The 24272-nt window shown below is 39.5% G+C and overlaps 2 protein-coding genes across 2 annotated transcripts; both read right to left on the reverse strand.

The window, feature by feature from the left end:
* Positions 1-1157: 1157 nt before the first annotated feature.
* On the reverse strand, positions 1158-2093 carry LOC148098800 (lysophosphatidic acid receptor 6-like). The gene has a single exon (XM_087851478.1). The coding sequence runs from the start codon at positions 2085-2087 to the stop codon at positions 1245-1247; it is 843 nt and encodes a 280-aa protein (XP_087707604.1). The 5' UTR covers positions 2088-2093; the 3' UTR covers positions 1158-1244.
* A 3512-nt stretch (positions 2094-5605) lies between these two features.
* On the reverse strand, positions 5606-12577 carry LOC102791549 (lysophosphatidic acid receptor 6-like). Its single transcript, XM_006801140.3, has 2 exons — positions 12441-12577; positions 5606-6601 (listed from the first exon to the last, which is right to left on the reverse strand). Exon 2 carries the CDS (start codon positions 6520-6522, stop codon positions 5665-5667), a length of 858 nt encoding a protein of 285 aa, XP_006801203.2. The 5' UTR covers positions 6523-6601; positions 12441-12577; the 3' UTR covers positions 5606-5664.
* Positions 12578-24272: the final 11695 nt, after the last annotated feature.

Genomic DNA, 24272 nt, shown 5'->3' on the forward strand with positions numbered 1-24272 from the left:
CCATCTCTTCTTTAGTCCAGAGAATTGATCTGACCATAGAAACGTTTTTCAATTTGTGCATTTTAAATGCATTTTGCCCAGACAAGATGGTGGTGTTCCTGGACCATGTTTACATAGGGCTTTGTTTTCTTTAACTTAGATTTGTTGTTGGAACAGTAAATTATGATTATGATTCACATACAGCAATTTCTGCAAGTGTTCCCATGTGGTGATTTCCATGACACAGGCATACTTTTTTGTAATGCAGTGCTGTATTAAGGCCTGAAAATCACAGGACTCCAATATTGATTTTGGGCTTTGATGATGTTATGTATTGTAGATTATGAGATATTCAAGCCTTTACAATTTTACATTGAGGGATGTTATTCTGATTTTTTTTCACAATTTGGAGATGCAGTTTTTATAGATTGATGAAACTCTTCCTTTCTAAGATGCTCTTTTTATACCACATTACTGACCTCTCTTTCATGCAACTGAAAAATGTACAACAAGGAGACAACTTATCACAAAAACAAAGCAGCTAGTCTGACTAAAAAGACTAAAAAACACAATTTTTCTTCTGTTTTTCTTATCTGTTTGTTAAAAGGTGGTTTGTTTCATTTCCTGACAGTATTTAGTTCAACAAGCGGTGACTTCCGGGAGCTTTTTTTTTTAAAAAAAAGTCTCTAACTGATTTAGACAAGCTGCTTCCTCAGTTGTGAATTGAACAAATATAAAGTAGATTTAATGAATTATGTGATTTTTCTTCACTGTTTTTCTCAACTGCATGAGAAATACTTCAGGAGAAGGCTTTAAGAAAAACACTTCAGTGCGTCTGAATACATCTTCTCATGTCAGATTGTTAATTCTGACAAATGAATTACATGATACTGATCGGGATATTAACTGAACTTGACAAAAATAACATCTTAGTTGCATAAACTCAAAGTGTTGAAACTGCCTTTTTTCACAGTTTCTAGTAAAGCAGATGAGCCACTGGTCTTCCTGTGGTTGAGGTTTTCATGTTGCAGTAAAAATAAAACATGAAACCACTAAGCCAAGCCAAGGCTTTTGTTCTCTTACTTTCTGGCGTTTACACAAATGTTACTGAAGAAATGAATATTGATGGTTAACTGCTGAAAACTGTGCATGTGGTTGAAGTACTTAAGAATCTTGTGCACAAACGGGCTACTTTGTAAAAAACAAAAACAAAAAACAGGCATGTATCATGCGACATCTGATAACAACTCTAGCAGGTCACTAATCTATAGTTCTCTTCCCACTTCCTCTTTTTTCTTCCAGAAGGAGTCAAAAGAAAAATAATACATCAGTGGATCCAGACAGCAGTTCAAAACAGTCAGACATGCCAGTGGAGTTATACTGGTATTGCTTTTTGTAACTGCGTGTAGTGGCATGGGCAGAAAACATGTGCAGAATATAACCAAGTTGATGGCAAAAATCAGCATTACGTTCACCTTGTTTCTGACCTTTGCAGAGTCACTGAGATGTTTGTGTAGAGTCCAGGAAACCATAACGGTGCACACAATGTTGACTGCTAGCATTGTGACCAGTAACACAATCTGAAGGTAAATAATTGCTGATCGTGTTACACTTTTATAATAATGAGATTGACAACAAATGTGTTCTGTGTGGTTCTGTAAGTGTTTAATAAATCCTATGCCCTCTGGGATATTTACCACCAGGAAAAACCCCCAGACGAGCGCTGCTCCTTTCCAGGCATTGGACGAGGTCCGAAGATGGCGAGACCTCAGAGGATAAACCACAGCCAGCAGTCGGTCCACGCTTATGAAGGTGATGAAGGAGGCGCTGGAGCGGAGGTTTTTGCGAAAGAATATTACGCTGAAGAGGCATGTGATAATTCCCAGCGGGGTGCCTGTTGCATGATAGTAGATCCTCATGGTCAAAGAGATGATGGCTAGCAGGTCTGAGAGTGCCAGGTTCACCATGAAGACAGCGTTGGGTGATTTGAGGCTGTGGCGGCGAAGAAGAATCCACAGTGAGACTGCGTTGAGTGGCAGACCTGTCACCATAATGCAGCCAAAGATCCCAGCATAAACCTTTTCTGTGGTGCTGTTTGATGTGTTCATGATGAGAAAAGAAATGTCTGAATGTCCTTTTTAAAGAACGGAAGCAGAGCGGCAAAGGTTCCTCTTTGTGTGCTTTTTCTTTGTGAGTGAGGGTTGACTAATTTGTGACTGTAACTAGTCACACTACAGGAAACTCAAACTCATCTCGTCTCATAAGCTCTGCCTCTACATTTGTGCTTTGACGGTATGGTGATCTTGGATCGCAGAGCCACTTTCATCATGCGGCTCTCTTTACTACACAGAAACTATTGCCTCTCTAAGATGCTGCTTTAACACCAACTCATGTTACTGATCTGTTGCCTATTAACCCAATAAGCTGCAAAATATTGCTCTCACTATTTCTGTTTTCTAGCTTTTGTTTCCTCTGTCTCCTAAGATATATTGCTCCAATCAGATTCCAACTTTCTCACTGTAAATATTTTACATGTCTTATTGACATTTGGGACAGTGTCCCAACTTTTTGGATGTGACATTGTAGGATTTTTAAACAAATTGTTAATGCAATATGGCTATGTCTAATGTAGGGGACGGCAACCTTTAACATAAAAAAAGCCATTTTAGCCTCTCCTATAGCCTCTCCTATAACGTGTATAACAGGACATGAATGACTTGAGCTGATTCTATAATATTATACTACAGTTTACAGTAGCATTGCTATCACTTCAGATCAGTCTCTGGACCTTGAAGGAGACGTCAGGGATCAGATGTGACATGATATTTTAAATCTTTATGCAATGCTTTCTATTTGCTGACCATACACACCATACTTGTAAGAACCGTAGTTTAAGTTATAAGGCTTTTTTCACCCACTAAATCATTAAAGTTGACCTTGAAGACCTTGGTGGATGTAAGCCAAATTTTAATGAAGCGTTAATATGATCCCACTCTACACACCTACAAAGTTTTATCAGAATTCATGCAAAACTTTTTTAAGTGCAAAACCAGAGAAAAAGAGGACAGGACTAAAAACCTGTCTAACCACAACTGTTAAAACACAGAAAAAACACTACTATAAATGGAATGTTCTGCCTGTGAACAAAGTGTTACCGCTTTGCTTTAAATTAAATAAATACATGGTTGGTATGATATAGTAAACATACTTCATAGGGCTCTACCAGTTAACCATGTCTTATTTTTATGCGTAGAGTAAAAGCTATAGTTTATCAGTGAATTAGCAAATGATAATGTGTCAATACAGAAAAAAAACAAGCTATTACAGTAACTAAATGTTGCCCATTTAACTTTCCAAATAAGATATCAGTCAGCCACATGGGAAACACATAGCACAGTATTGGACGACTGCCAGAAGCGGGCTCTTTATCTGCCAGCAATCACCCATTTACCACTTTGTGCCCAATGTGTGGTTGAAAATTCCCCTGATATCACTACAAGAGACTCTTATTTGTACTAAGCGGATACTATATGGTCTATATTTACAAAGCAGTATTATGTAGATCTGTACAATTATTGTTTTACAGACTAACAAGACTGTCAGAATACATGAATACCTAACGTTAACTTTCCACCAGTTGCTCTGCTCACACAGATCTTTCCTGACAATGCCCAAAACATGATGCTGACACATTATTTGCAGCCATAGAAGTGAGCAGAGGGCCATGAGGCTGCTGTCATTCATTTGACCACACACACACAGTGCCTGTGGCGTGAAAGGGGACCCTCATGTGCAAAGTGAGGATGAGCAGCAGGCTGAGATGACCAGGTTGACCATGAAGACGACATTGGGTGATTTGAGACGTGACAGCGAAGACGAATCCACGGTGATATTCTTCATTTATATTCTTCATTTCCAGTTAATACTTGTACAGCTGCTGTTATTGTGTATATATATATATATTTATATTTCTTCATACATTCTTGTATTTCTATACTGTGCATTGCGTATTTTGTTGTACAGTTATTTTATTTTCAACTTTAATTTATATATTTTATCTTATTCTTTCCCAGTTAAATTTACCCTTCATTCTAATTTGTGTTGTACAGTTATCTCATTTTTAACTTTTAACATTTTTATATTTTATTCCTCACTAGTTAAATTTACCCTTTTTAATTTTCATATTTATTTCCTATCTTATTCATAGCCTTTTTTTTTTCTTTAGGTCACGAGCAGTTGTCTAAGCATTTCACTGCATATCGTACTGTGTATGACTGTGTATGTGACAAATAAAATTTGAATTTTGAATGTGAATTTGAGCCACTTTGAGAGGCGAGACCTATCACCATAATGAAGCCATATATCCGGTCTTCTGTGGTGATGTTTGGTGTGTGCATGATGGAAAATAAGATATTTCTCTATCCTTTATGAAGTATTACAGCAAAAAGTTCTTCTTTTTTCTGTTTATCTGTGTGAAGTGAGGCAAGGTTGGTGTGTGACGCAGCAGCTAGTCTAAAATGTAAGAGGAAACTCAGCTTTTGTGGTTGGTGAAGTTTGCTTTCCATGACATTACAGACGCAATGAAATTATGAAACTCTGCTGCCAACCCTCCAACACTACAGCACTTAACTTTTTTGTTTTGCTTCTCAAGTGGAGCTACTATAGGGCCACATATACACATGTGAACACACACACACAATGAAGAGTTGTAAAAACTTCTGTAGCTACCATGTCTGTCACAATTGGGGCAGCAGCTGTGTGATGTGTGGAAGGAGGACTCAAATGCAGCACTTATTCAGATGTGAGGGTCATTTATTAAGAATACCGAACATAAAGTGGGGATGGCAAAACAGAACTAAGGATGAACTAAACTGGGAGAAACTAAACCAAAGAGTAGCAAACCTGAACATGAAGGGAGGACAGCAGGGAGAGCACGCAGGGGATTCACAGAGAAATGCAGAGTACGCAGGGTGACACAGAGGATGAACACAGACGACGCGACGAGGAACAGAGGCAAACACACACTATAAATACACAGCTGGACCTGATTAACCTGACGAGACAGGGGAACACTAACACCAGGGACCAACAGAGGGAGCACAAACCCAGAAACCCAGTATCTAAAACACAAACCATCCCAAAACAGCCCACAAATAATAATGAAAATAATAACAATAAATACACCAAACACAAAATCACTGAGTCACGGACTCAGGATCATGACAATGTCGATATTTACATTAAGCTTACGATGGCAAGTAGTTGGGGATTTTTTTAAAAATTCAATATGAAAATACCTGACTAGACATAAAAGTGTTTTACACTAATTTCTACATAAGTCATCAGCAGTACTTTTACTACAGAAAAGCTGTTCCCCATATTGATCATATGAATGCTGTTATATTGATCAGTATTACTGCTGCTGCTGATGTTTAGGGTTGACCTCATTTGAACTGCTTCATATGGTGTTTAATTTTTGGCCTCATATTCTATAAAACCATATGTTTGTGGTGGCAGGTGCATCTCTCAATAAACAACTGGCAGTGAGCTTAAAAAAAACAAGTTTACAGCTTGATTTTAAAAACAAAATATATTACATTTATTTATAAAATAACACACACACAGCTGAAGTAAAAGGCCTGAGCAGTGTGTGACACAGATTGCGGTATCCCCATTTATTTACATTTACACAACATCTTCTTTTTTCTTCCAGAAAGCATCAAAAGAGAAGTAATACAACAGAGGATCCAGACAGCAGTTTAAAACAGTAAGACATATCAATGGCTTGACATGGGCACAATCCATAGCCATAGTTATAGGCACAGGTAAGAATATAGCATATAAAATCAAGTTTATGGCAAAAATCAGCATTACATTCATCTTGTTGTTGATTTTTGGAGAGTCACCACTGAGATGTCTGTGTAGAGTCCTAAACACCATAGTGGTGCACACAATGTTGACTAACAGCATTGTGACCAATATTACAATCATAAACTGAATAACTCTTAATCGGATTCCTTCCAAAGGACATTTTTCAGATTCGTAAGACTCAAAGCAAGTAGGGTGAGTGTGGTTATTCAACTGCTTTAGAAAGTCCACACTCTCTAGGATATTCATCAACAGCAAAATCACCCAGACGAGTACAGAAGCCTTCCAGGCATTGCACGACGTCCGAAGATTGCGAGACCTCAGAGGATAAACCACAGCCAGCAGTCGGTCCACGCTTATGAAGGTGATGAAGGAGGAGCTGGAGCGGATGTTGGTGCGAAAGAACATTGTGATGATGAGGCACACCCCATTGGGCAGAGTCCATTCCCCTGTGGCGTGAAAGTGGATCCTCATGGGCAAAGTGAAGACCAGCAGCAGGTCTGAGAGTGCCAGGTTAACCATGAAAACAGCGTTGGGTGATTTGAGGCTGTGGCGGCGAAGAAGAATCCACAGTGAGATCGCATTGAGAGGCAGACCTATCACCATAATTAAGCTAAAGATCCCAGCATAAACCCGGTCTTCTGTTGTCACGTTAGTGATGTTTGATGTGTTCATGATGAGAAAAGAAATCCTTCGGCGTCCTTTACAAAAATATTGTAGCCAAGCAGCAAAGGTTCCTCTCTGTGCTGGTTATCTGTGTGGAATCAGAATCAGAATCAGAATACTTTATTAATCCCGAAGGAAATTAGGGTTACAGCAGGCAGCACGCTAATGGCGCACGTGCACATACAAAGAAACCTTCTGACCAACTTTACACAAACATCACATTGGGGAGACGTGTCAGAAAGGTAGGCTGATAGCAAAAAAAACAATGAAAATACATAATATGAGGTAAGAGGAGGAGAAAAAAATCTCCACTCAGACTGAGCTCCTAGTGGGAGAACAGTTTGATAACAAAAAAAACACCTCAGCACAAAAAGCACATGACTATCAATACACCATAGAAACACAAGACAAGCAACAGGGGCGGGTAAAGGGTAAGAGAGAGCCGGTGTAGACAGCGCATCCGGTCCTGCAGCATGCCTGCGCTGGTCCAGTCGACTGCCATCTTCCCCGGTAGGGCACAAGCATCGAAGGCATTTGGAAAGGGAGGGGGAATCAGTGTGTGCATATCAGTGTATGTGTGTGTGTCCAGAGTTCAGCTGAGACAGTGTCCTTCGCCCTGCCAGGCTAAGTAAATGAGGTGAGGTTAGTCTGCGAGGGCACAGGAAACTTTGTGACTTCACTCAACATTTGTGGTAACTGACAGAAGTGACACTGCATTATAACACAGTTAAGCTAAGCGTAAACCCCGCATCTTGTGTTTACTGTTAGCCCAGAGTCGCTGTTTACAGCTAGCCACTCAAGGCTAAAGGCTATTACACACTGAACGCGAAAAAGGGACACGAAAATTAACAATTAATTACGTGCCAGTTGTGTAAACGCCTTACGTGTAAACAATTAACTTTAGTTAGTATAGATTAACCACTGTAACTCTACAGTTAGAGTGGGAGAAAAGACAGGGAGTTCTTTTTGAGAATGAATCAGAAATCACAGTATAAAAGTGAAAATAAATATTTCACTTAAGGCCCCGTGGACCACAAAGAAGAGAAAAAACTAAAAATAGGTTCTTAATAATCCTAAAGGATTCTTGCAGTTTTATTGAAATCTCCAAGAGGGCAGCAGGTCTCTCTACATCTGTGCATATCTGTGTGTTTGTTAACTGAGAGATTCTATTGTTCCTGAAAATAACCCGTGTTCCAGTTTAGCTCGTTTTCATTTTACACTGGTTAAGTTTTTTTGTTATATCACACACTCCACTCTAGCTGCTTCAGATAACAAATGTGCAGATTTCTTATTTTAAACAAGTAGGTGCTTCTACCTGCTAGTATGTCATACTTGACAAAAGACCTCACTGACAAAAAAATGTTGCTCTCTAGATCATACAAATGCATATACATGTCAACATTGTCTTCAGATAACAAAGTAAATTATACTGATTGAAAGCATTTGCAATGAATTTGAAATATTTTTGAATTTTGAAATAAAAACAGGCCTTTAACTGGACTTGTACCTATGTGTTTCTGTGACATAAAGCTAAGCACAAGCTACAGTTTTCCTCACGACTCCACCGCAATAGAGTTGAGTTCACCTGCATTCATCTTGTTCACTCTGTCAGCTGTTTTAACACCTGCTGCTGATTTAGGTGTCAGCTGGAAGCTTGTTTTTATCCCTGGAGTAACTTAAAATTGATAGATCTGATTTTTTTTTTAAAAAAAGGACTGACTGATGGAACATGTCAAATTTTTATTAAGGAACCAGGCTGGTGTAATTAATTCCAGCAGGCTCGTAAGTATAAGAACTATTTGTTTCAGCAGATAAAATTAAAGCGCTTGGAGTTGAGTAACTAAAGTTGCAGTGCAAGTGTAACGAACCTTATGGAAATAATGAATTCAGAATCAGAAATACTTTATTAATCCCAAAGGAAATTATAGGTTGCATCTGGTATTGAGGTGCACATAACAAATACATTTTTACCTGACAGAAACATACTTTGTGTTTCCAGAGTATCGTCAGCCCTGCCTTTGGTTTTGGTTTGGTTTGGCCTTCTTTGCATTAACTAGCTTGACAACATTTAAAACCTTAATTGTAGATAACAGGTATAACAAGGGTTGTTATCAACTTGTAGATCATATCAATCTTCTTCTATGCAAAACGATCCCTTTGAGTGACGCCTATGCCAAACCGAGATGTTGTCAGATGATGATGATAAAATCACGATTAAAAACGTGAAAAGAACATAAGAAATGTATCAGTAAAATGCAACATCATTGCAAATTGAGAGTTAAATATGTTGGCGTGAGAGCTTGCAGAGAATTGAGAATGTGTAGAAAACATGTGAACTTATATTTTGAAACTTTCACTTTTTAAGTTAAAACTTAACTCAAAATATTGATATTCTCATTGATATTTTCACAAATATACTGAGAGCAGCAAACTTGTTATTTAAATTATACTCATATTTATTTATTTTTTAACTACTACTACTTAGAACCACAACTCTGACTACAAGTTCTAAAATCAGTGAATATGAGTGCTCTACTGCGCCTCCTCAAGTCACAAAATGACAAATTTGTGTGCTTTGACTTCTGCACCTATTGCATTAAACATTTTCCCCTTCCACACCCTGACCTACTTTCCCTGCAGACGTGCTGATTTTTGGTTTTAGTTTTGTTATTTTCCTCTGAGGTATCTATTCTGTCACTAGTTAGCTAACATAACTAATATAAGTCTAATAGCCCAAAACCAACCACATGACATTATGTTCTGTACTGACAGAAAACACTAAACATGTTTTTAAAACATGAACTTTAAGTGTCTCAGAGTGACGCTGTGAAACTAGTTCATGCATTTATTACTTCTAAGTCAGACTACTGTAATTCATTATTATCAGGATGTCCTGACTCCCTGAAAAGCCTTCAATTAGTCTAAAATGCTGCAGTTAGAGTACTGACAGGGACTAGATAGAGAGAGCATATTTCTCCTGTATTGGCTTCCCTTCATTGGCTTCCTGTTAAATCCAGAATTGAATTCAAAATCCTGCTCCTCACATACAAGGTCTTAAATAATCAGGCCCCATCTTATCTTAATGACCTTGTAGTACCATATCACCCTATTAGAGCACTTTGCTCCCACTCTGCAGGCTTACTTGTTGTTCCTAGAGTATTTAAAAGTAGAATGGGAGGGAGAGCCTTCAGTTTTCAGGCCCCTCTTCTGTGGAACCAGCTTCCAGTTTGGATTCGGGAGACAGACACTATCTCTACTTTTAAGATTAGGCTTAAAACTTTCCTTTTTTGGTAAAGCATATAGTTAGGGCTGGACCAGGTGACCCTGAATCCTCCCTTAGTTATGCTGCAATAGGTTTAGCCTGCTGGGGGATTCCCATGGTGCATTGAATATTTCCTTTTCAGTCACCTTTCTCACTCCACATGTGTTAATAGACTTCTCCTCTGAATCACACTTGTTATTAATCTCTGTCTCTCTTCCACAGCATGTCTTTCATCCTGTCTTGCTTCTCTCACCCCAACTGGTCGCAGCAGATGGCCACCCCTCCCTGAGCCTGGTTCTGTCGGAGGTTTCTTCCTGTTAAAAGGGAGTGGAAGTGGAAGTTTTTCCTTCCCACTGTCGCCAAAGTGCTGATCAAAGGGGGTCATATGATTGTTGGATTTTTTTCTCTGTACGTATTATCGTAGGGTCTACCTTACAATATAAAGTGCCTTGAGGTGACTGTTGTTTTGATTTACCGTTTACCATCAGCTAGAACTTACCCTGGAGTCAAGAGAGATCACTACATTTGCAGTGCACAACGCAGTTTATCGATACAAAAGGCTAATATTTGGAGTCTCATCTGCTAGTGAGCAATATCAGCATGATATCACCAATGCTGAACATTTCAGATAACGTACAGAACGTATAGAAGGGGTCTACCTTACAATATAAAGTGTTTGAGGCAACTGTTGTTTTGATTCGGCGCTATGTATAAAATTGAATTGAAAATTTAATTGAATTGCTTGAGTTGCTTAACAGTGCATTTTTTGACAGAAATGAAGGAGAAATTTTTAATCTTATGTATGTTAGGTATCTGAGGCTGAGCAACCAACGGACTGTAAAAACATTATAATAATAGCTAGAAAATAACAGCTAATGCTCATGTGACTAGAGATGGCACGATACCACTTTTTTATGTCCGATACCGATATTATAAATTTGGATATCTGCCGATACCGATATGAATCCGATATAGTGTGTTTTTTAATCAATAAAACTGTTTTTGTTAATATCTTGCTGCTTTTTGTATAAGTTCATACTCAAGTTTAAATAAACAACAACACTAAAGCTATTCTGTTATACCTGTATGTAAAAAATACACTGCACCCAAAATATTTCATAGTTCAGCAAAACTGATCAATCAAATAAACTTAAACCTACTCAATCCTTCCTATTCTGGTATTTTAAAGAGTACTTAGCAGAAATATTAAGCAACCTAACTAATAGGGTTGCAAACTCCCAGTAAAAAAAATAGGGAACCACCCAGTATCCCCCCCCCCCCCCCCCCCCCCCCCCCAAAGAGGGACAAGTGATAAGGTGGGGCCAGGTTTCACAAAGAGCTCACCGAAACCCTGGCTGATTGGGACCCACACCCAGTTTCACACCTTGGCTCAGGCGATTAGAGGATCATCAGGGGGTCCTTTTGTCCCTCTTTGGGGGAGAGACTCCCACTAGGTTTAAATCTGGGACTCTCCACCATTTGACCTTAGAACTGAAGAAGCTTCTCGGATGAGAGGTGAAACGTCTTCAAGCAACTTAAAGAAGTCCAGACGCTTTTCTTTGCAAGCTCCTTTGACTACAATGACCTGGAGGACTGAGAACCTTCACAGACATCAGATGTCTGATGGGTCTTTTAATGAAACGTGACGCTTTTTTTGTTTATCGCCTATTTCTGAGACACATTTAAAAGAACTTAATGAATGCTGCTATTAGTTTGAGTTTTGCAAAACTTTCCTTGCAAGAAGTGTTGCCAAAGTCAAAAGTCAATGTGTGAATTTGTGATTTGGGAGGTGGTTGTAAGTAGTAAAAAGGGAAATAAAAATGATTAATATTCAAATCACAAGTTTGCAGCTCTCAGTATATTTGTGAAAGTATCAACCTAGACATTTATGAATATTTTTTTTCAGTAACTGCAAATTAAAAACAAACAAACAAACACACAAGCATGTAAAATATGTTTAAAAGTAAAAGTTTCAAAATAAAAGTTCGCATTTCTTTCTTTGTTTTTTTGATTCTGCAAGCTCCCAACGTATTTCCCTTCATAGAAACAAGACAAGAGATTACTGCTGCCGTTAGTCTTGGGACTTCTCCTACAGACCGGTAAAATAAATATTTTAATTCCAGTTAATTACTTTATCGCTGGATGTGCTACTGTGCTGCGCTTAAAACATGCTATTACCACACATAGTAAATAAATAAATCAGTAAAACTGGCGCTTCTGGTCGATTTTAAACCGCAAGTCTGAACATAATCTGCTCCTGAGGTATGTACTCAGCGTGCTGACAGTTTGCGTTTTAACCTAATAGCTATAGTTATTTTTCTTCTTCTTTATTATTATTATTATTATTATTATTATTATTATTATTAGTTTTGGAAACTTACTCAAATCGTCTAAATGTAGCCTTAATGAAACAACGTCATTTTAAACGCCAAAACGCCAATTTTCGCTTTTCATAATTGTGCCCAGTCAGAAGCGTCTGGAGTTTGAGAAGACGGATTACAAGCTACAAGAGGGGTTTAAACTAAAGTTTCTGTGCCTGACTGCAGCTTGGACTGTGCTCAGATAAGCTCTTCAAATATACTCTGTAATCTACTCTGCGTATCTTTATTCAGGAAGCCTTCCTTTTTCCCGATCTCCCATACGTAAAAGTGGACCAACTACGTACCTGCGGGTCCGCAACTCTTCTGCTGTCGCTTTCCAACGACGGAGCGCCCACATCTGTCGGTGTGTTAGACTTACAGGGAAACAGTTGTGTTTGGGGCGTGGCTTTTAGGACATTCCTTTAGACAACATAAACACCAAAAAGTTTTCCAGTTTGACAGGTTGCATTTCCATGCGTAAGACCGCCGCTGGAATTTAAATTGTGAGACGTTTCCGCCAAACTCCGCATAATAAGGAAAATTGCGCTCCTTTTGCTCCCACTGGACTCTTTAATAATTTTTCTTTGTATCTGACATCAGACATGCCCAGATTTGTACTGCTTTTCTTCTTTTCTTTACAGAACCGGGCGAATTTGTATACTTGCAGTGCCATTCAAAACGGCAAAACCGAAAATATGGTCAGGACTTTAACGCACTTAGATTTGCTTGCTTGATCTCAGCAAGCATAACACGTTCTGAGTGGAAGAAACAATACAAAAAATACCGTGACGACTTCTGCTTTGCTGTTTGGTTTTTGTTTGTTTTTTTAATTTCACATAGTTCTACAAGTAAACTAATCAACTAATTCTTATAGTGTGGTAGCGAGGATAAAAATTAAAAACACTGTTGGTGAACTGCAAGAGTAGAATGGATACTTAAATGTGATGCCCCATCTTCTCTTTAACTGCATTTCGTTGCCCTGTACCTGTGACATGTGCAATGACAATAAAGTTGAATTCTATTCTATTCTATTCTAATGATGGTGCCCAGAGACAAATTATATTTCATTTAAACTTGCTTTAAATGGTTAGAGGCAAGACTTTGTTTATTTCATTTTGAACTTAATTATGTCAAACTTTGAGAAGTGTTGTTTTATTCTAATTTCATTTTTATTTTCTGCTCGTTAATTCCAGAGTTAATTCCTGACATAAAATGTCGGTTTCATTGTGTTAGATGTAATTTTAAGCTTAAGAAAAACAAATAACTTTATGAAGAAAAACACAATATTGTGCAGTAATATAACAGTTGATTTATTGAATTGGAAAACTCACAATTGAGCCATGTAAGAAACAGATTAAAAAAACCTTAGTGAGACAGTTGAAAGCTATTGTTGTGGCGCTGCTCCCACCCTAGCAACAGGGAGGAAGTGGACCCCAGCCACAGAGGCCAAATCTGCTCTTTACCAATGTCACGTGGTGGGTCACATCCAACAGGGAGAGGAGGATTTGGTCTTGGTGCATTAACACCTCTCTGGCAACAGGCATCTATAGCCAAGCGTCGAAAAATTGTGGTGGAGGCGGTGCGCCGATTGGAGGAAACAGCCAGACATGCCATAGCTGTAGCGCTGGCCAAGCAGGGTTGCTGGATGAATTGGGAGAGTGCTGAAAAGAGGAAACTCCCATGGAGTGAAATCTGTGGAATGGAGGCTCATAGACTAAGTTTCATCATTCCAGCCACATATGATGTGCTGCCTTCCCCGATACATCTGCAGCTGTGGTTTGGAAAGGGCCCATCTTGCCCCCAGCAACACTCAAGCACATCTTGGTTGGTTGTAGGACAAGCCTTACTCAAGGCAGATACACATGGAGACACAACCAGGTCCTCAGGTGTCTAGCTGAGAAAGCTGAGTGCAAGAGGAAATCCATCAAATGGCCTGTGTTTGTGTAGCACTTTTCTTAGTCCCTAAGGACCCCAAAGCACTTTACACTACATTCAGTCATTCACACACTGGTGATGGTAAGCTACACTGTAGCCACAGCTGCCCTGGGGCGCACTGACAGAGGTGAGGCTGCTGAACACTGGCGCCACCTGGCCCTCTGACCACCACCAGTAGGCAAGGGGTGAAGTGTCTTGCCCAAGGACACAACAACCAAGACTGTTGGAGCCGGGGCTCGAACCGGCAACCCTTACAAGACGAACTGTCAAATCTTGAGCCACGATTGCCCAACCTTTCATGAACCAAGAGGAGCGTTAGTATCCATCAACATTTGTCTGGGAGGTATACAAGCCGAGGACTAGCCCTTCAACCCTGGACCTGAGCCTCCTGAAGGTTGCCGGGGATTGGCAGATGCAAGTGAACTGACATCACTTGGGCACCTAAGGCAGTCAGCTCTGCGACCTGTGGTCTAACTCCCAAAAACTTGCGTATGTCATTGAGCTGACGGTACCGTGGGAGGATGCACTTGAGGAAGTGTTTGCGGTATGCCAATTTGGCAGCTGAGGCAGAGGACAGAGGCTGGAAGATCAAGGTGCACCTGGTGGAAGTGGGGTGCATGGGCTTTGTTGCCAGTACAACAGCAAAACTGCTTAGAGAGTCTGGAGTCAGAGGACGGGCGCAACAGCAGGCTATAAGAGAATTAGCTAACACTGCTGAGAGGACCAGTCACTGGCTATGGCTAAATAGGGCTGTCCTAAGGCAGTCAGCTAACCGAGAGACACAAGAAGTAAGGCTCTTTAAATATTCAAGAGTTAAGTATTACTTTTCGTTTTGCAGTGAATTGATAGAAGAAATCAAATTGTAGAAAATTAAAAAGAAGAAAGTAGAAGAGAAAAAACAATTTAACATTAATCAGTGACACACTCCGGGGCCTGATCAACCCTGACAGGGCGTTCTTTGATGAGGGTATCTAGTGATAATGGCTGAAACACCCAATAAATTCAAGGTCCACTACTGATGATTTTAATATAACCAAGATCAGATTTTGAATCCCTAAACCTAACCAAGGAAAGTAAAAAGAAACTAAAAAAATGGCAGAATAGCTTGTGATAAAAGACCGAAACACCCTGTGAAGTGGAGGCAAACAACGATGTATCTCACAGGTAAAGTTTCCGGGCTTTCTCCACTTGAAGCAATGCATTATCAAGGATTGTAACATCTTGCCCTTTTATTGAATTCTGCTTAACCACTGAAAAATGCAATCTTTTAAATCATGAAAATGAATATTTATAAGCAATTGAGGATAACAATGCTAATAACATTGATCTAAAAAAAATTGTGGTGTGATGGAAATGAATGTGAACGTTAAATTAAATAAAATTAAACAATTAAATAAATAAAGATCTTTAAATAAAGATGTTTTATGCATAATAAAATATTTGTGGGGCTTAAACTGCTATTTTCTACAATTGATATCTGATGATTTTAAAGCTATAACTCTTTAAATCTCTTTCAAATTGTTGACAGCCCAGTACAATCCAAATTGTCCAGAAAAAATAGTCTAATCGTCATGGTTTGCGAGACAATGATGCAGGAGAGAGCATTTCAAACTGAGAATGAGCCTTTATTGCAGCTGTAAGAATTACCAAAACCCCAAACTGGGGTCAGCTAAACATGAAACTAGAAACTAGAAACTCTCGAGGCCTGGAGTTCCCTACCCCTGCTCTAAAGTAAAACAGGAAATACAAGACAGAAAACCACAATTCCCAGAACAAAACCAAAAAACACAAAACACTGGGTCGCAGACCCAGGACTGTGACACCAATAGACTTAACAGGTACTAAAATGTGATAGCATATTGTCAGACTGCATGCCACTGATTGGCTGGACAGTGGTGTTATTTGATGGCTCACCAGAGTGTCTCTTTCACAAAAAATTGAAAGACCATTTTTGAAACCTGGCAACGAGGGAAATGGACACAAAAACACCGCTGTGGTCTGTTGTGACTGAAAGCCACAGACCGAGCAGCAGGTATATTCTTTTCTCAACGTCCACCTTTGTTGTAACGTTCATGTCATATACTAATCATGTCACGGGATGTTCTGCAGTGTTGCTATGACAATGACCACACACATTAGGTGGTACTTGATTGTAATGGAAAACCTGTTGATCCGAGTCAATTCGCAGCAATCTGTGGCAAGTCGATCTGAGTGGGTACTAATGGAAAAGTGCTTAAAGAGCTGTGAAGAGGATGTGTGTCTGCTTGTCCAGAGGCAGAAGACCAGGATGTTTCCAGGACCTGATGGTGTGTCCCCCTTGTGCTTGAATGTCTCTGAAGTTGTCTCTGAAGTTCCTCTGCTGATTCAAATGCTCCAATATCATTTCTGTCCCAAAGAAGTCCACCATTACATAATTAAATAACTACAGGACTGCTGCCATGATGTTTGTGGTCATGAAGTCTTTTGAAAGACTGGAGTTGAGCCACATGAAGGACATCACAAAGCCGGACTGTATGCTGAAAGTGAAATAAAGAAGGCCAAAGACTGGTGAGTGTCAGAACCGCTGTCCAGGATGAGAAAACAAACATCCATGAGTAGGGCTGGGCCACATCATACCGGTCACGGTAATACTGGTATAATGAAAATGAAATGTTGTGATAGAATATGGGTAAAACGCGCATGCGCAGTTCCTTTGTTTTAAAGGTGACAGAGAATGAGAAGGGCGAAAACGGATCGTTGAATGAAACAGATGAACCAGAGTTGGTTTGTAAAAATGCTGCAACCTCAGTGGTGTGGAACTGGTTTGGCTTTTGTCTGTCAGATACACACCAACGCACAATTTTTGGTAGAGCAAGCGCGCCGTCAGTATTACTGTGTTTTTTGGAAAATACGGCACACTTAAAATCAATTCTTTGATTTTCTGAAAATCGACAGTGCCCCTTATAATCCCGTGTGCCTTATGTATCAATTCTGGTTGTGTTTACTGACCTCGAATTGATTTTATGTGGTACACAGCGCTCAAAAATTTGTCAAAAAATGTTTTAGTACAAGTTTAGTAAGCTATGAAGGCGGACTGCTTGATGGATTGTCATTACGGCTATCGTAGGCAGGAGCCTCGCGGAGTGATACGTACTGTGATTCAACATAATATTACAGTATTGTGTGCGTATAACCTCTTTTTACATTTTGTGGATATTATACATGGTTATGCTGAGGATATGTCGGCCAATTTCCACTGGAAATGCCTTTTGGTTAAACTGTCAGCAAGGAATTTGCTTTTGTACTGTTAAATTTTTATATAGCTTTAATGCACATTTCACTAGCTGGGCCCATGTCCTCATTTTAGGAGTGACAGCGTTTTAGTAGGTAAAGGTGAATGCTTGGATATGAATTGAGCTGCGGTTTGGGGAAGGCCTTGAAGGGGACTGGCGACGGCTCCCGGGCCTGGCAGATCCCCATGTACTAAATAGAAGTGAAGAAGTTAAAGAATTGAGAACAAGGAGGGACGGAGGGTAGGGCACGTAAACGAGAATGAACAGTTGCAGAACTGGGGGGAACCTATATAGGTGGCAACCGGAAGGAGCGTGTTTGGAGGCGTGGTCCCGCTCCTGAAATTCAGATACATAATCTCCAAAAAAAAAAAAAACCCCAGCTGCTTGTTTAAGTGAAAATACATTGATGGGGTTTTTTGCACTAATAAAGTTGTGGAGTTGTAAAGTATTTTGTCTCGCATCAACTATATCATCAGTTATATCGTTATTGCAAATTTTCCAATATATATATATAAAGAATATTTTTGGCCATATTGCCCTGCCCTATCCATGAGTTCATCATTAAGATGGCCACAAATGACCATGTGCTTGGTGAATACCTCAGACAGAAACCCATGATAAAAGAGGAACAAAGAGAAGAACCATTATGTAAGGACAGGTCCCTGCACAGTATGTACCACTGGCAGATAGAGGAAGTGGCTGATATCCAAACATCATACCCATGGCTGGGCAAAGCAAGACTAAAAGACAGAACAGAGGCACTAATCATGGCAGACAAGGACAAGCTTTTAGCACAAGATCAATAGAGGCTGGGGTTTACCATACTACGCAAGACCCCAGGTGCAGGCTGTGTATAGATTCTCCTGAGACAAGCCAGAACATAACAGGAGGCAGGGCATACATGGATTATTTTGGCATGAAGAGAGCAAAGTAAACCAGAGTCAAACTCTTTACTTGTGTGCACAAACTTGGCATAATAAAGATAACTCTGGTTCTGTTCAAAAATTCCTAGACCTTGTAGAAAGGGTCCCAGAAGATTTTAAGCTCTTATAACTGGATGGGTGAAGCGGCATCATGTTAAACCCTTTGGATTCAGCATGAGGTGTCACTCAAGTTCATATGAGTGTGAAGGCAGAGCAAATACTTTTGGCAATATACTGTCCTTCATGAGCACAGTGTGGCATGGGCCACAGCCAGTGGAACAAACCTCCCCTCAGACTATCTGCTTTTCATAAGGAAAAACATTTTCATACTGACATTTTAATTCAGAACAGTGTTTTTATCACAGCCCAGAATAGCTTTTTTCTGCATACTCTTAAAAAAAAGGGCAGGTCGCTGCACGTCTGGAAAAACCTGTTTGTACAATAACTGAGCCTTTATGAGAGTGAAACAGAACTCTCTCGCTTTCTCTTTCTTTGTTGTTGTTTCTTTGTTTTGGTGTCTGAACATCTGTTAAGTTATTTTAATAATTTGGCTAGATGCTTTATTGTAAATAAATCAAGTGAAAACTTGTCTCGTCTTGTCTCTCAATAAACCGGGTTTGCTTTCATGAAAATGCCATTGCTAAGTTTCTAGTGTAGGAATGTTTAGCTGATTTAGAGTTTAGAAATGTGTTAACATAGAATGCAGAATTATTGTAGAGACACTGACACTGTCCTCAATGTAATAAAGGCCTGACTGTGTCATGAACTTAGGAGTAGATTGTAGGAGACCCTCCCCCAGTTGAACTGTGAAAGGTCTCAACATTTGTAACTGGATAACTGTGGTCTGGAAGGTAGATGGGTTTTTATGACCTCTAGGGAGTCACCTACACCCACAGTGTTTTAACTGTCACGCACACACATCCACACGCACATACAGTCACTCACGTGCGCTCACATAGGCATTCACGTGCTCGTGCACATAGACACAGACACAGAGTTTGCAGCACACTGTGGGGGGGTTTTATGATGGGGACGCCTCTATAAAGCTGGCTGTAACTAACAAAGGGGTGAAGATTTTGCAGAGGGACATCGGCCTCGTCTTCCCTTCTAGAAGTGCATGCTTAAATAAAGATGAATAAAGGTTTTGTGAAATAACTACTGAGTTCCGGTGCAGTCTCTGGATGCCTCGACGAATAAAAGAACAGGGGTGAAACTGATTTCGCAACACTAGTCAAAACAAAACTTCTATAACTAAAAAATGAAATAAAAACAATAAGCATTTGACTCTCCTACCGATTTTAATAAGAAAAACAAAACTGTTTAACAAGCAAAGCTTATCATTTCAAAAAAACTGCTACTACATGTTCTATGTTTACAGTTCTGTATTATACACAGAGATGTCAACAATCAGAAATTTACAAACTAACAAGAACATCAGATTCAGAATATCTGAATTATTACACTAACTTTCCACTTCCACAGATATTTCAAATGAAAATGGCCAGAGCAAATTCTTGACACACTCATGCTCTTGGATTAATTAATTTGGCTGGTTTTTCCAGGGAAGGTCCATCATTGTTCCAAATTCTCCATTTGTGGAAAAATGCTCTCAGTGTGGTTTACCAGATTTGGACTTTTGGCTTACTTAACAATTAAATTAATTAACTGATTTAAGAAGTTGGGATTACCTTTCTACACAAGATCAGGTAGGTTTGGATAGTGTTTTTCCCCCTTATTAAATGAGATCAAAATTTAAAAACTGTATTTTATATTTACTTGAGTTATCTTTGTCTAATATTAAAATGAGTTTGATGAGCTGAAACATGTAATAGAGATGAATTTGGAAAAAAGAAACATCAGGAAAGGGCAAAGGGGCTTTTTTAGAGCACTGCATTAGGTCATATTAATATATGTAACTCTTTTGATTTTCTTTACTCATTTCAGTTATTACCAGCAAAATAGTTGCATGTTTAATCATCTGGGAATTTACCCAGATGTATTTATTTATTTAGATGGAGATCTTGACCCCCCAAATTTTCAGCACAAAGTTACGCCCATGTAGGTTGGGCAGCTTTGATAAAATATTGTGTCAAAATTTTACCCAATTGTTAGGGTTGAAGATGAGCCTCAGAAGAAGCCACATCATTCTTCACAAACTGCCTTTTTCAACTAGACTTTGACCTGATCAGATATCACTGGACTTCTCCACTACTATGAACTAAAACATGGTAAGTAAAAAGTGAATTTGTTGTTTTTGTTTGAAAATCCCAGGGTTGATAATGCAATTTATTGGTTTATTCTAGATCTTTACTTACTCATTAAAGGTCTTTTAACAGATAACACCAGCTAGCTTGTGATGAAGAAAGTTATTTCTACTTAAAAATGCTTGATATCATCTTTTAAAGTTATTATTTGAAATGAGGCTGAGGTTACTCTGTTTGACAAACTATTTAACTTAATTCAATTATTTAATTTAACCTAAATGACCCCTATGTCCATAACAACATCTTTTTATTTTAAAATTTAAAGGAAATGATCCTTTGTCCAATTTAGATTTTTTAAAGATAGATTGCGCCAATACTCCGACCTCCTCTGACCCACTAGACTGCGCAAAGGGCACGCGCATCCCTGTGCTTAGCTGGCTTGCTACTAGTGGTGCAACGGATCAAAAATCTCACGGTTCGGATCGGATCACGGTTTTGAGTCACGGATCAGATCAATTTTCGGATCAGCAAAAATAGAAAAAAAAGACAAAAATTCAACTCTTATTTAAGTATTTTTTGCCTATTAAAAACATTCAACTGAAGACTCATTCCACGCACTTATATAAAAACAAATTAAGGTGCAACATGGACATTATGGACCATGCTGGGCATCCTCTGCATCCTCTGCACACGGCCATAAACAACCAGAGGAGTCTGTTCAGTGAGAGGTTGCTTCTCCCAAAGTCAGGGACCAGCAGACTTAAAAACTCCTTTGTCCCACACGCCATTAAACTGTTTAACTCCTCGCTGGAGGGGAGAGGGAGGGGAAACGGGGATAAAGGAGGGGGGAACAAGTAAGCTGTAGTGCCTTTTCACTGTGCAATAGTTTTTGTTAATATCCAACGGTGTAATAGACTCACAATACTTGAAATGTGCCGTTCCCTTGTATTCTTATTCCTATTTATTCTATTTATCCCTTTTGTATACTCTGTATTTATATATGTGTATATATGGTATATTTCTGCTCACATTCTGCAACTTCTGTCGGTGCTGTGCTACTGGAAACTGAATTTCCCGGAGGAACCCACCCGAGGGATAAATAGTTTCATCTAATCTAATGTAATCTATAGGGCAGTACAGGGCTTTGCATCTACCACTCCACTGTGATATAATGAGCGGTCACGGTCACGTGGCTTTCCGTTGTCTTGGAGGTCCACCCATTTGTAGTTAGGGCAACAGAAGTTGCCTGGGACAGTTCAGCCATAACTTTAAACTTTTCCTGCTCATACATGCTTGGAACGATCTTGTCAAAATCTTGACAAAAAAATCAGCCCGGGCATTTTGACTAGAGACCGGCCCACCAGGTATTATAGGAAAAGCCATAAAGCCTTTGAATGAAAACAAAAACTGCTGTGACAGTGATGTTGTTGGGATTAGAGCTCTCCCTATCCCTACATTCCCACAATGTACAGTCTTGTTGGTATATAGTCTTGTTCTGTCTTGTTCTGTCAGTCTGCCCCAGGGCAGCTGTGGCTAACACTGTAGCTGCCTCCACCAGTGTGTGAATGTGTGTGTGAATGGGTGGATGACTGTTTGTGTAAAGCGCTTTGGGGTCCTTAGGCAGGACTAGTAAAAGCGCTATACAAATATAGGCCATATATATGTATCAATCTAATCAACTTAAACCTACACTATCCTCCCTATTATGTTATTCTAAACAGTACTTAGCCGAAAGCAAAAGACTGCTTGGTCGAGTTAACCCCCTGAACTATCTACAACACATGGTAGAAACCTGAAATTAAGACAGAGAAGACTTTACTATATACAATAATGGATTTCTATACAATTTACATCAGACGAAAGCTTTGGTTGTAAGATTCGGGTAATTATTTAATAAAAGATAGACATTTTAAATGAGAATAAGAAAGAAAAGTATTTCTTTGTGCCCCCACAGAGTTAAAATCTGTTTCTCCATCACCTGTTCAGCTCTGATGATTCAGTAAGGACATCTCCTGGTTTCATCTTCATGTTTCCCTCTCACCAGATATCCAAACCGATATCATGACCAGCAGCTTTTACGGCTGTGGCTCCAGCAAACATCAGTTGATACTAGAAAGTAATATTAAATAAATTATAACAACAGCTGATCAAGCTTAAACGTGCTGCTGTTTTTTTAGCATCTGCTGGTTTATTCTGGCACAAACTGGGCGATAAACAAACAAGAGAGACGGGACTTGCAACAGAAAAGCCGATCAGCTGATTATTGATCAGTATCATGATTGAAGTAGCAACAGGAGAGGGAGGGGGGAGAATGAGAGAAGAAGAGGCAGCTGACAGCGTAAAGACCCAGAATAACTTCAGTTTTGTGTCTTTTTTCCCCATTGTAGCTGAAGTCCGGGACAAACTGCATTGCTTTTCAGCTCAATACGAAACGCAATTTTCTCTGAATACGGGACGATTACATTTTTTAGGGGACGGTTGGCAACTCTACTACTAATTAACCTTATGAATAGAATAAAGTTCACTATCAGTAACATCATAGCACCCACCCAGCTGTATAGAAACTCCATCATGCTAGCTAGTACGCAGTATGAGTTATTGTAGCTGACTGTAAAAATGAAAATAAACTCCACCTAAACTTGGTTTATATCGGACCCAGATAGACTGCAATTCAGAACTTCATACCTGAAGTTCAGTTCACCTGACACTTGGACCAGCGGCTGCCTTGGGTCTCTCCTTCTCCTGCCTCCCCTTTCCCTCATCCACCTGCTGGCCTCTGTGGCTATTTTTACACATCTGCCAGCATCTGGCCAATTCACCACCTTTCATTCTTTATACCGTCACAAAAACAGCAACAACAACAGTACACAAAACAAAAAAAATCCATTGGCCTATTAAAAAAAAACAAAAAAAAAACCACCATTGGCCCACTGGGCAGATGCCCGATGGCCAGTCCAGCTATGCCTGGCAGGGTGTTAGGTTGAAATTGTTAAATGTTGTCATTGTTGTACTTAAATTTGTAAACCGTGCCTTAAACTGCATGGTTAGATATTCGTCAGAATCTAATCATTTATGCGTCAAATAAAACAAACTTGGTTAAATTATACAGAGAATTCAAAATCGTGGGCCCATAAAAGAGGTTAAAGTAACAGAACTCTTTGTTGCCAGAAAAGCTGGCAACAAGCAATACTACTAACTCAAACAAACTAACCTACCTAAACGAGACAAAAGGGAAACTCGGCTAATCTGTCATGTGAAGGCTGTGTGCAGGCAGGAGTGGTGATATGAAGCACCCAAAGTGCAGGCAAAATGTGAACTCAAACTCAGATTAATTGCTAGATGGCAAACAGAGAACTAGAAAAACTGAGAATACAAATACTAAACAGAAAATAACAATAACCTGAACTGGCTGGCTGGCTGGCTGGCAGGGAGACAGAACACACAGCAAGATGAGGGTAGATAAGGGAGATCACAACAGGGACACAGAGAAACACAGGGCTTAAATACACAGATGGAGCAATCAGGGAATGGGTAACAGGAGGGAAACACAGCTGGGGCAAATCAGGCTTAACGAAATAGGGGAAGCAAAATCAGATACATTAACATAAGACACGGACCTTCAAAGTAAAACAGGAAACATAACACAGAGACGCAGACTCACAGGCAGGCACAGCAACAGATGGAACAGAGACTTGGGACCAGAGCAGAAACGGACACTGACTGGACACAGAATAGAGGGAGTGAGGAAACCAAAACTTGAGAACCACATAATCACACACCAAGAAGAACTATGGAAAAAATAG

The sequence above is a fragment of the Neolamprologus brichardi genome, chromosome 14, assembly GCF_056152115.1.
Source record: "Neolamprologus brichardi isolate AB-2024 chromosome 14, ASM5615211v1, whole genome shotgun sequence".
In the NCBI taxonomy this organism is placed as follows: Eukaryota; Metazoa; Chordata; class Actinopteri; order Cichliformes; family Cichlidae; genus Neolamprologus; species Neolamprologus brichardi.

What these genes read in the sequence shown, in the direction of transcription:
- LOC148098800 (XM_087851478.1), bottom strand. Translation starts at nt 2,087, where the DNA reads ATGAACACATCAAACAGCACCACAGAAAAGGTTTATGCTGGGATCTTT.
- LOC102791549 (XM_006801140.3), bottom strand. Translation starts at nt 6,522, where the DNA reads ATGAACACATCAAACATCACTAACGTGACAACAGAAGACCGGGTTTAT.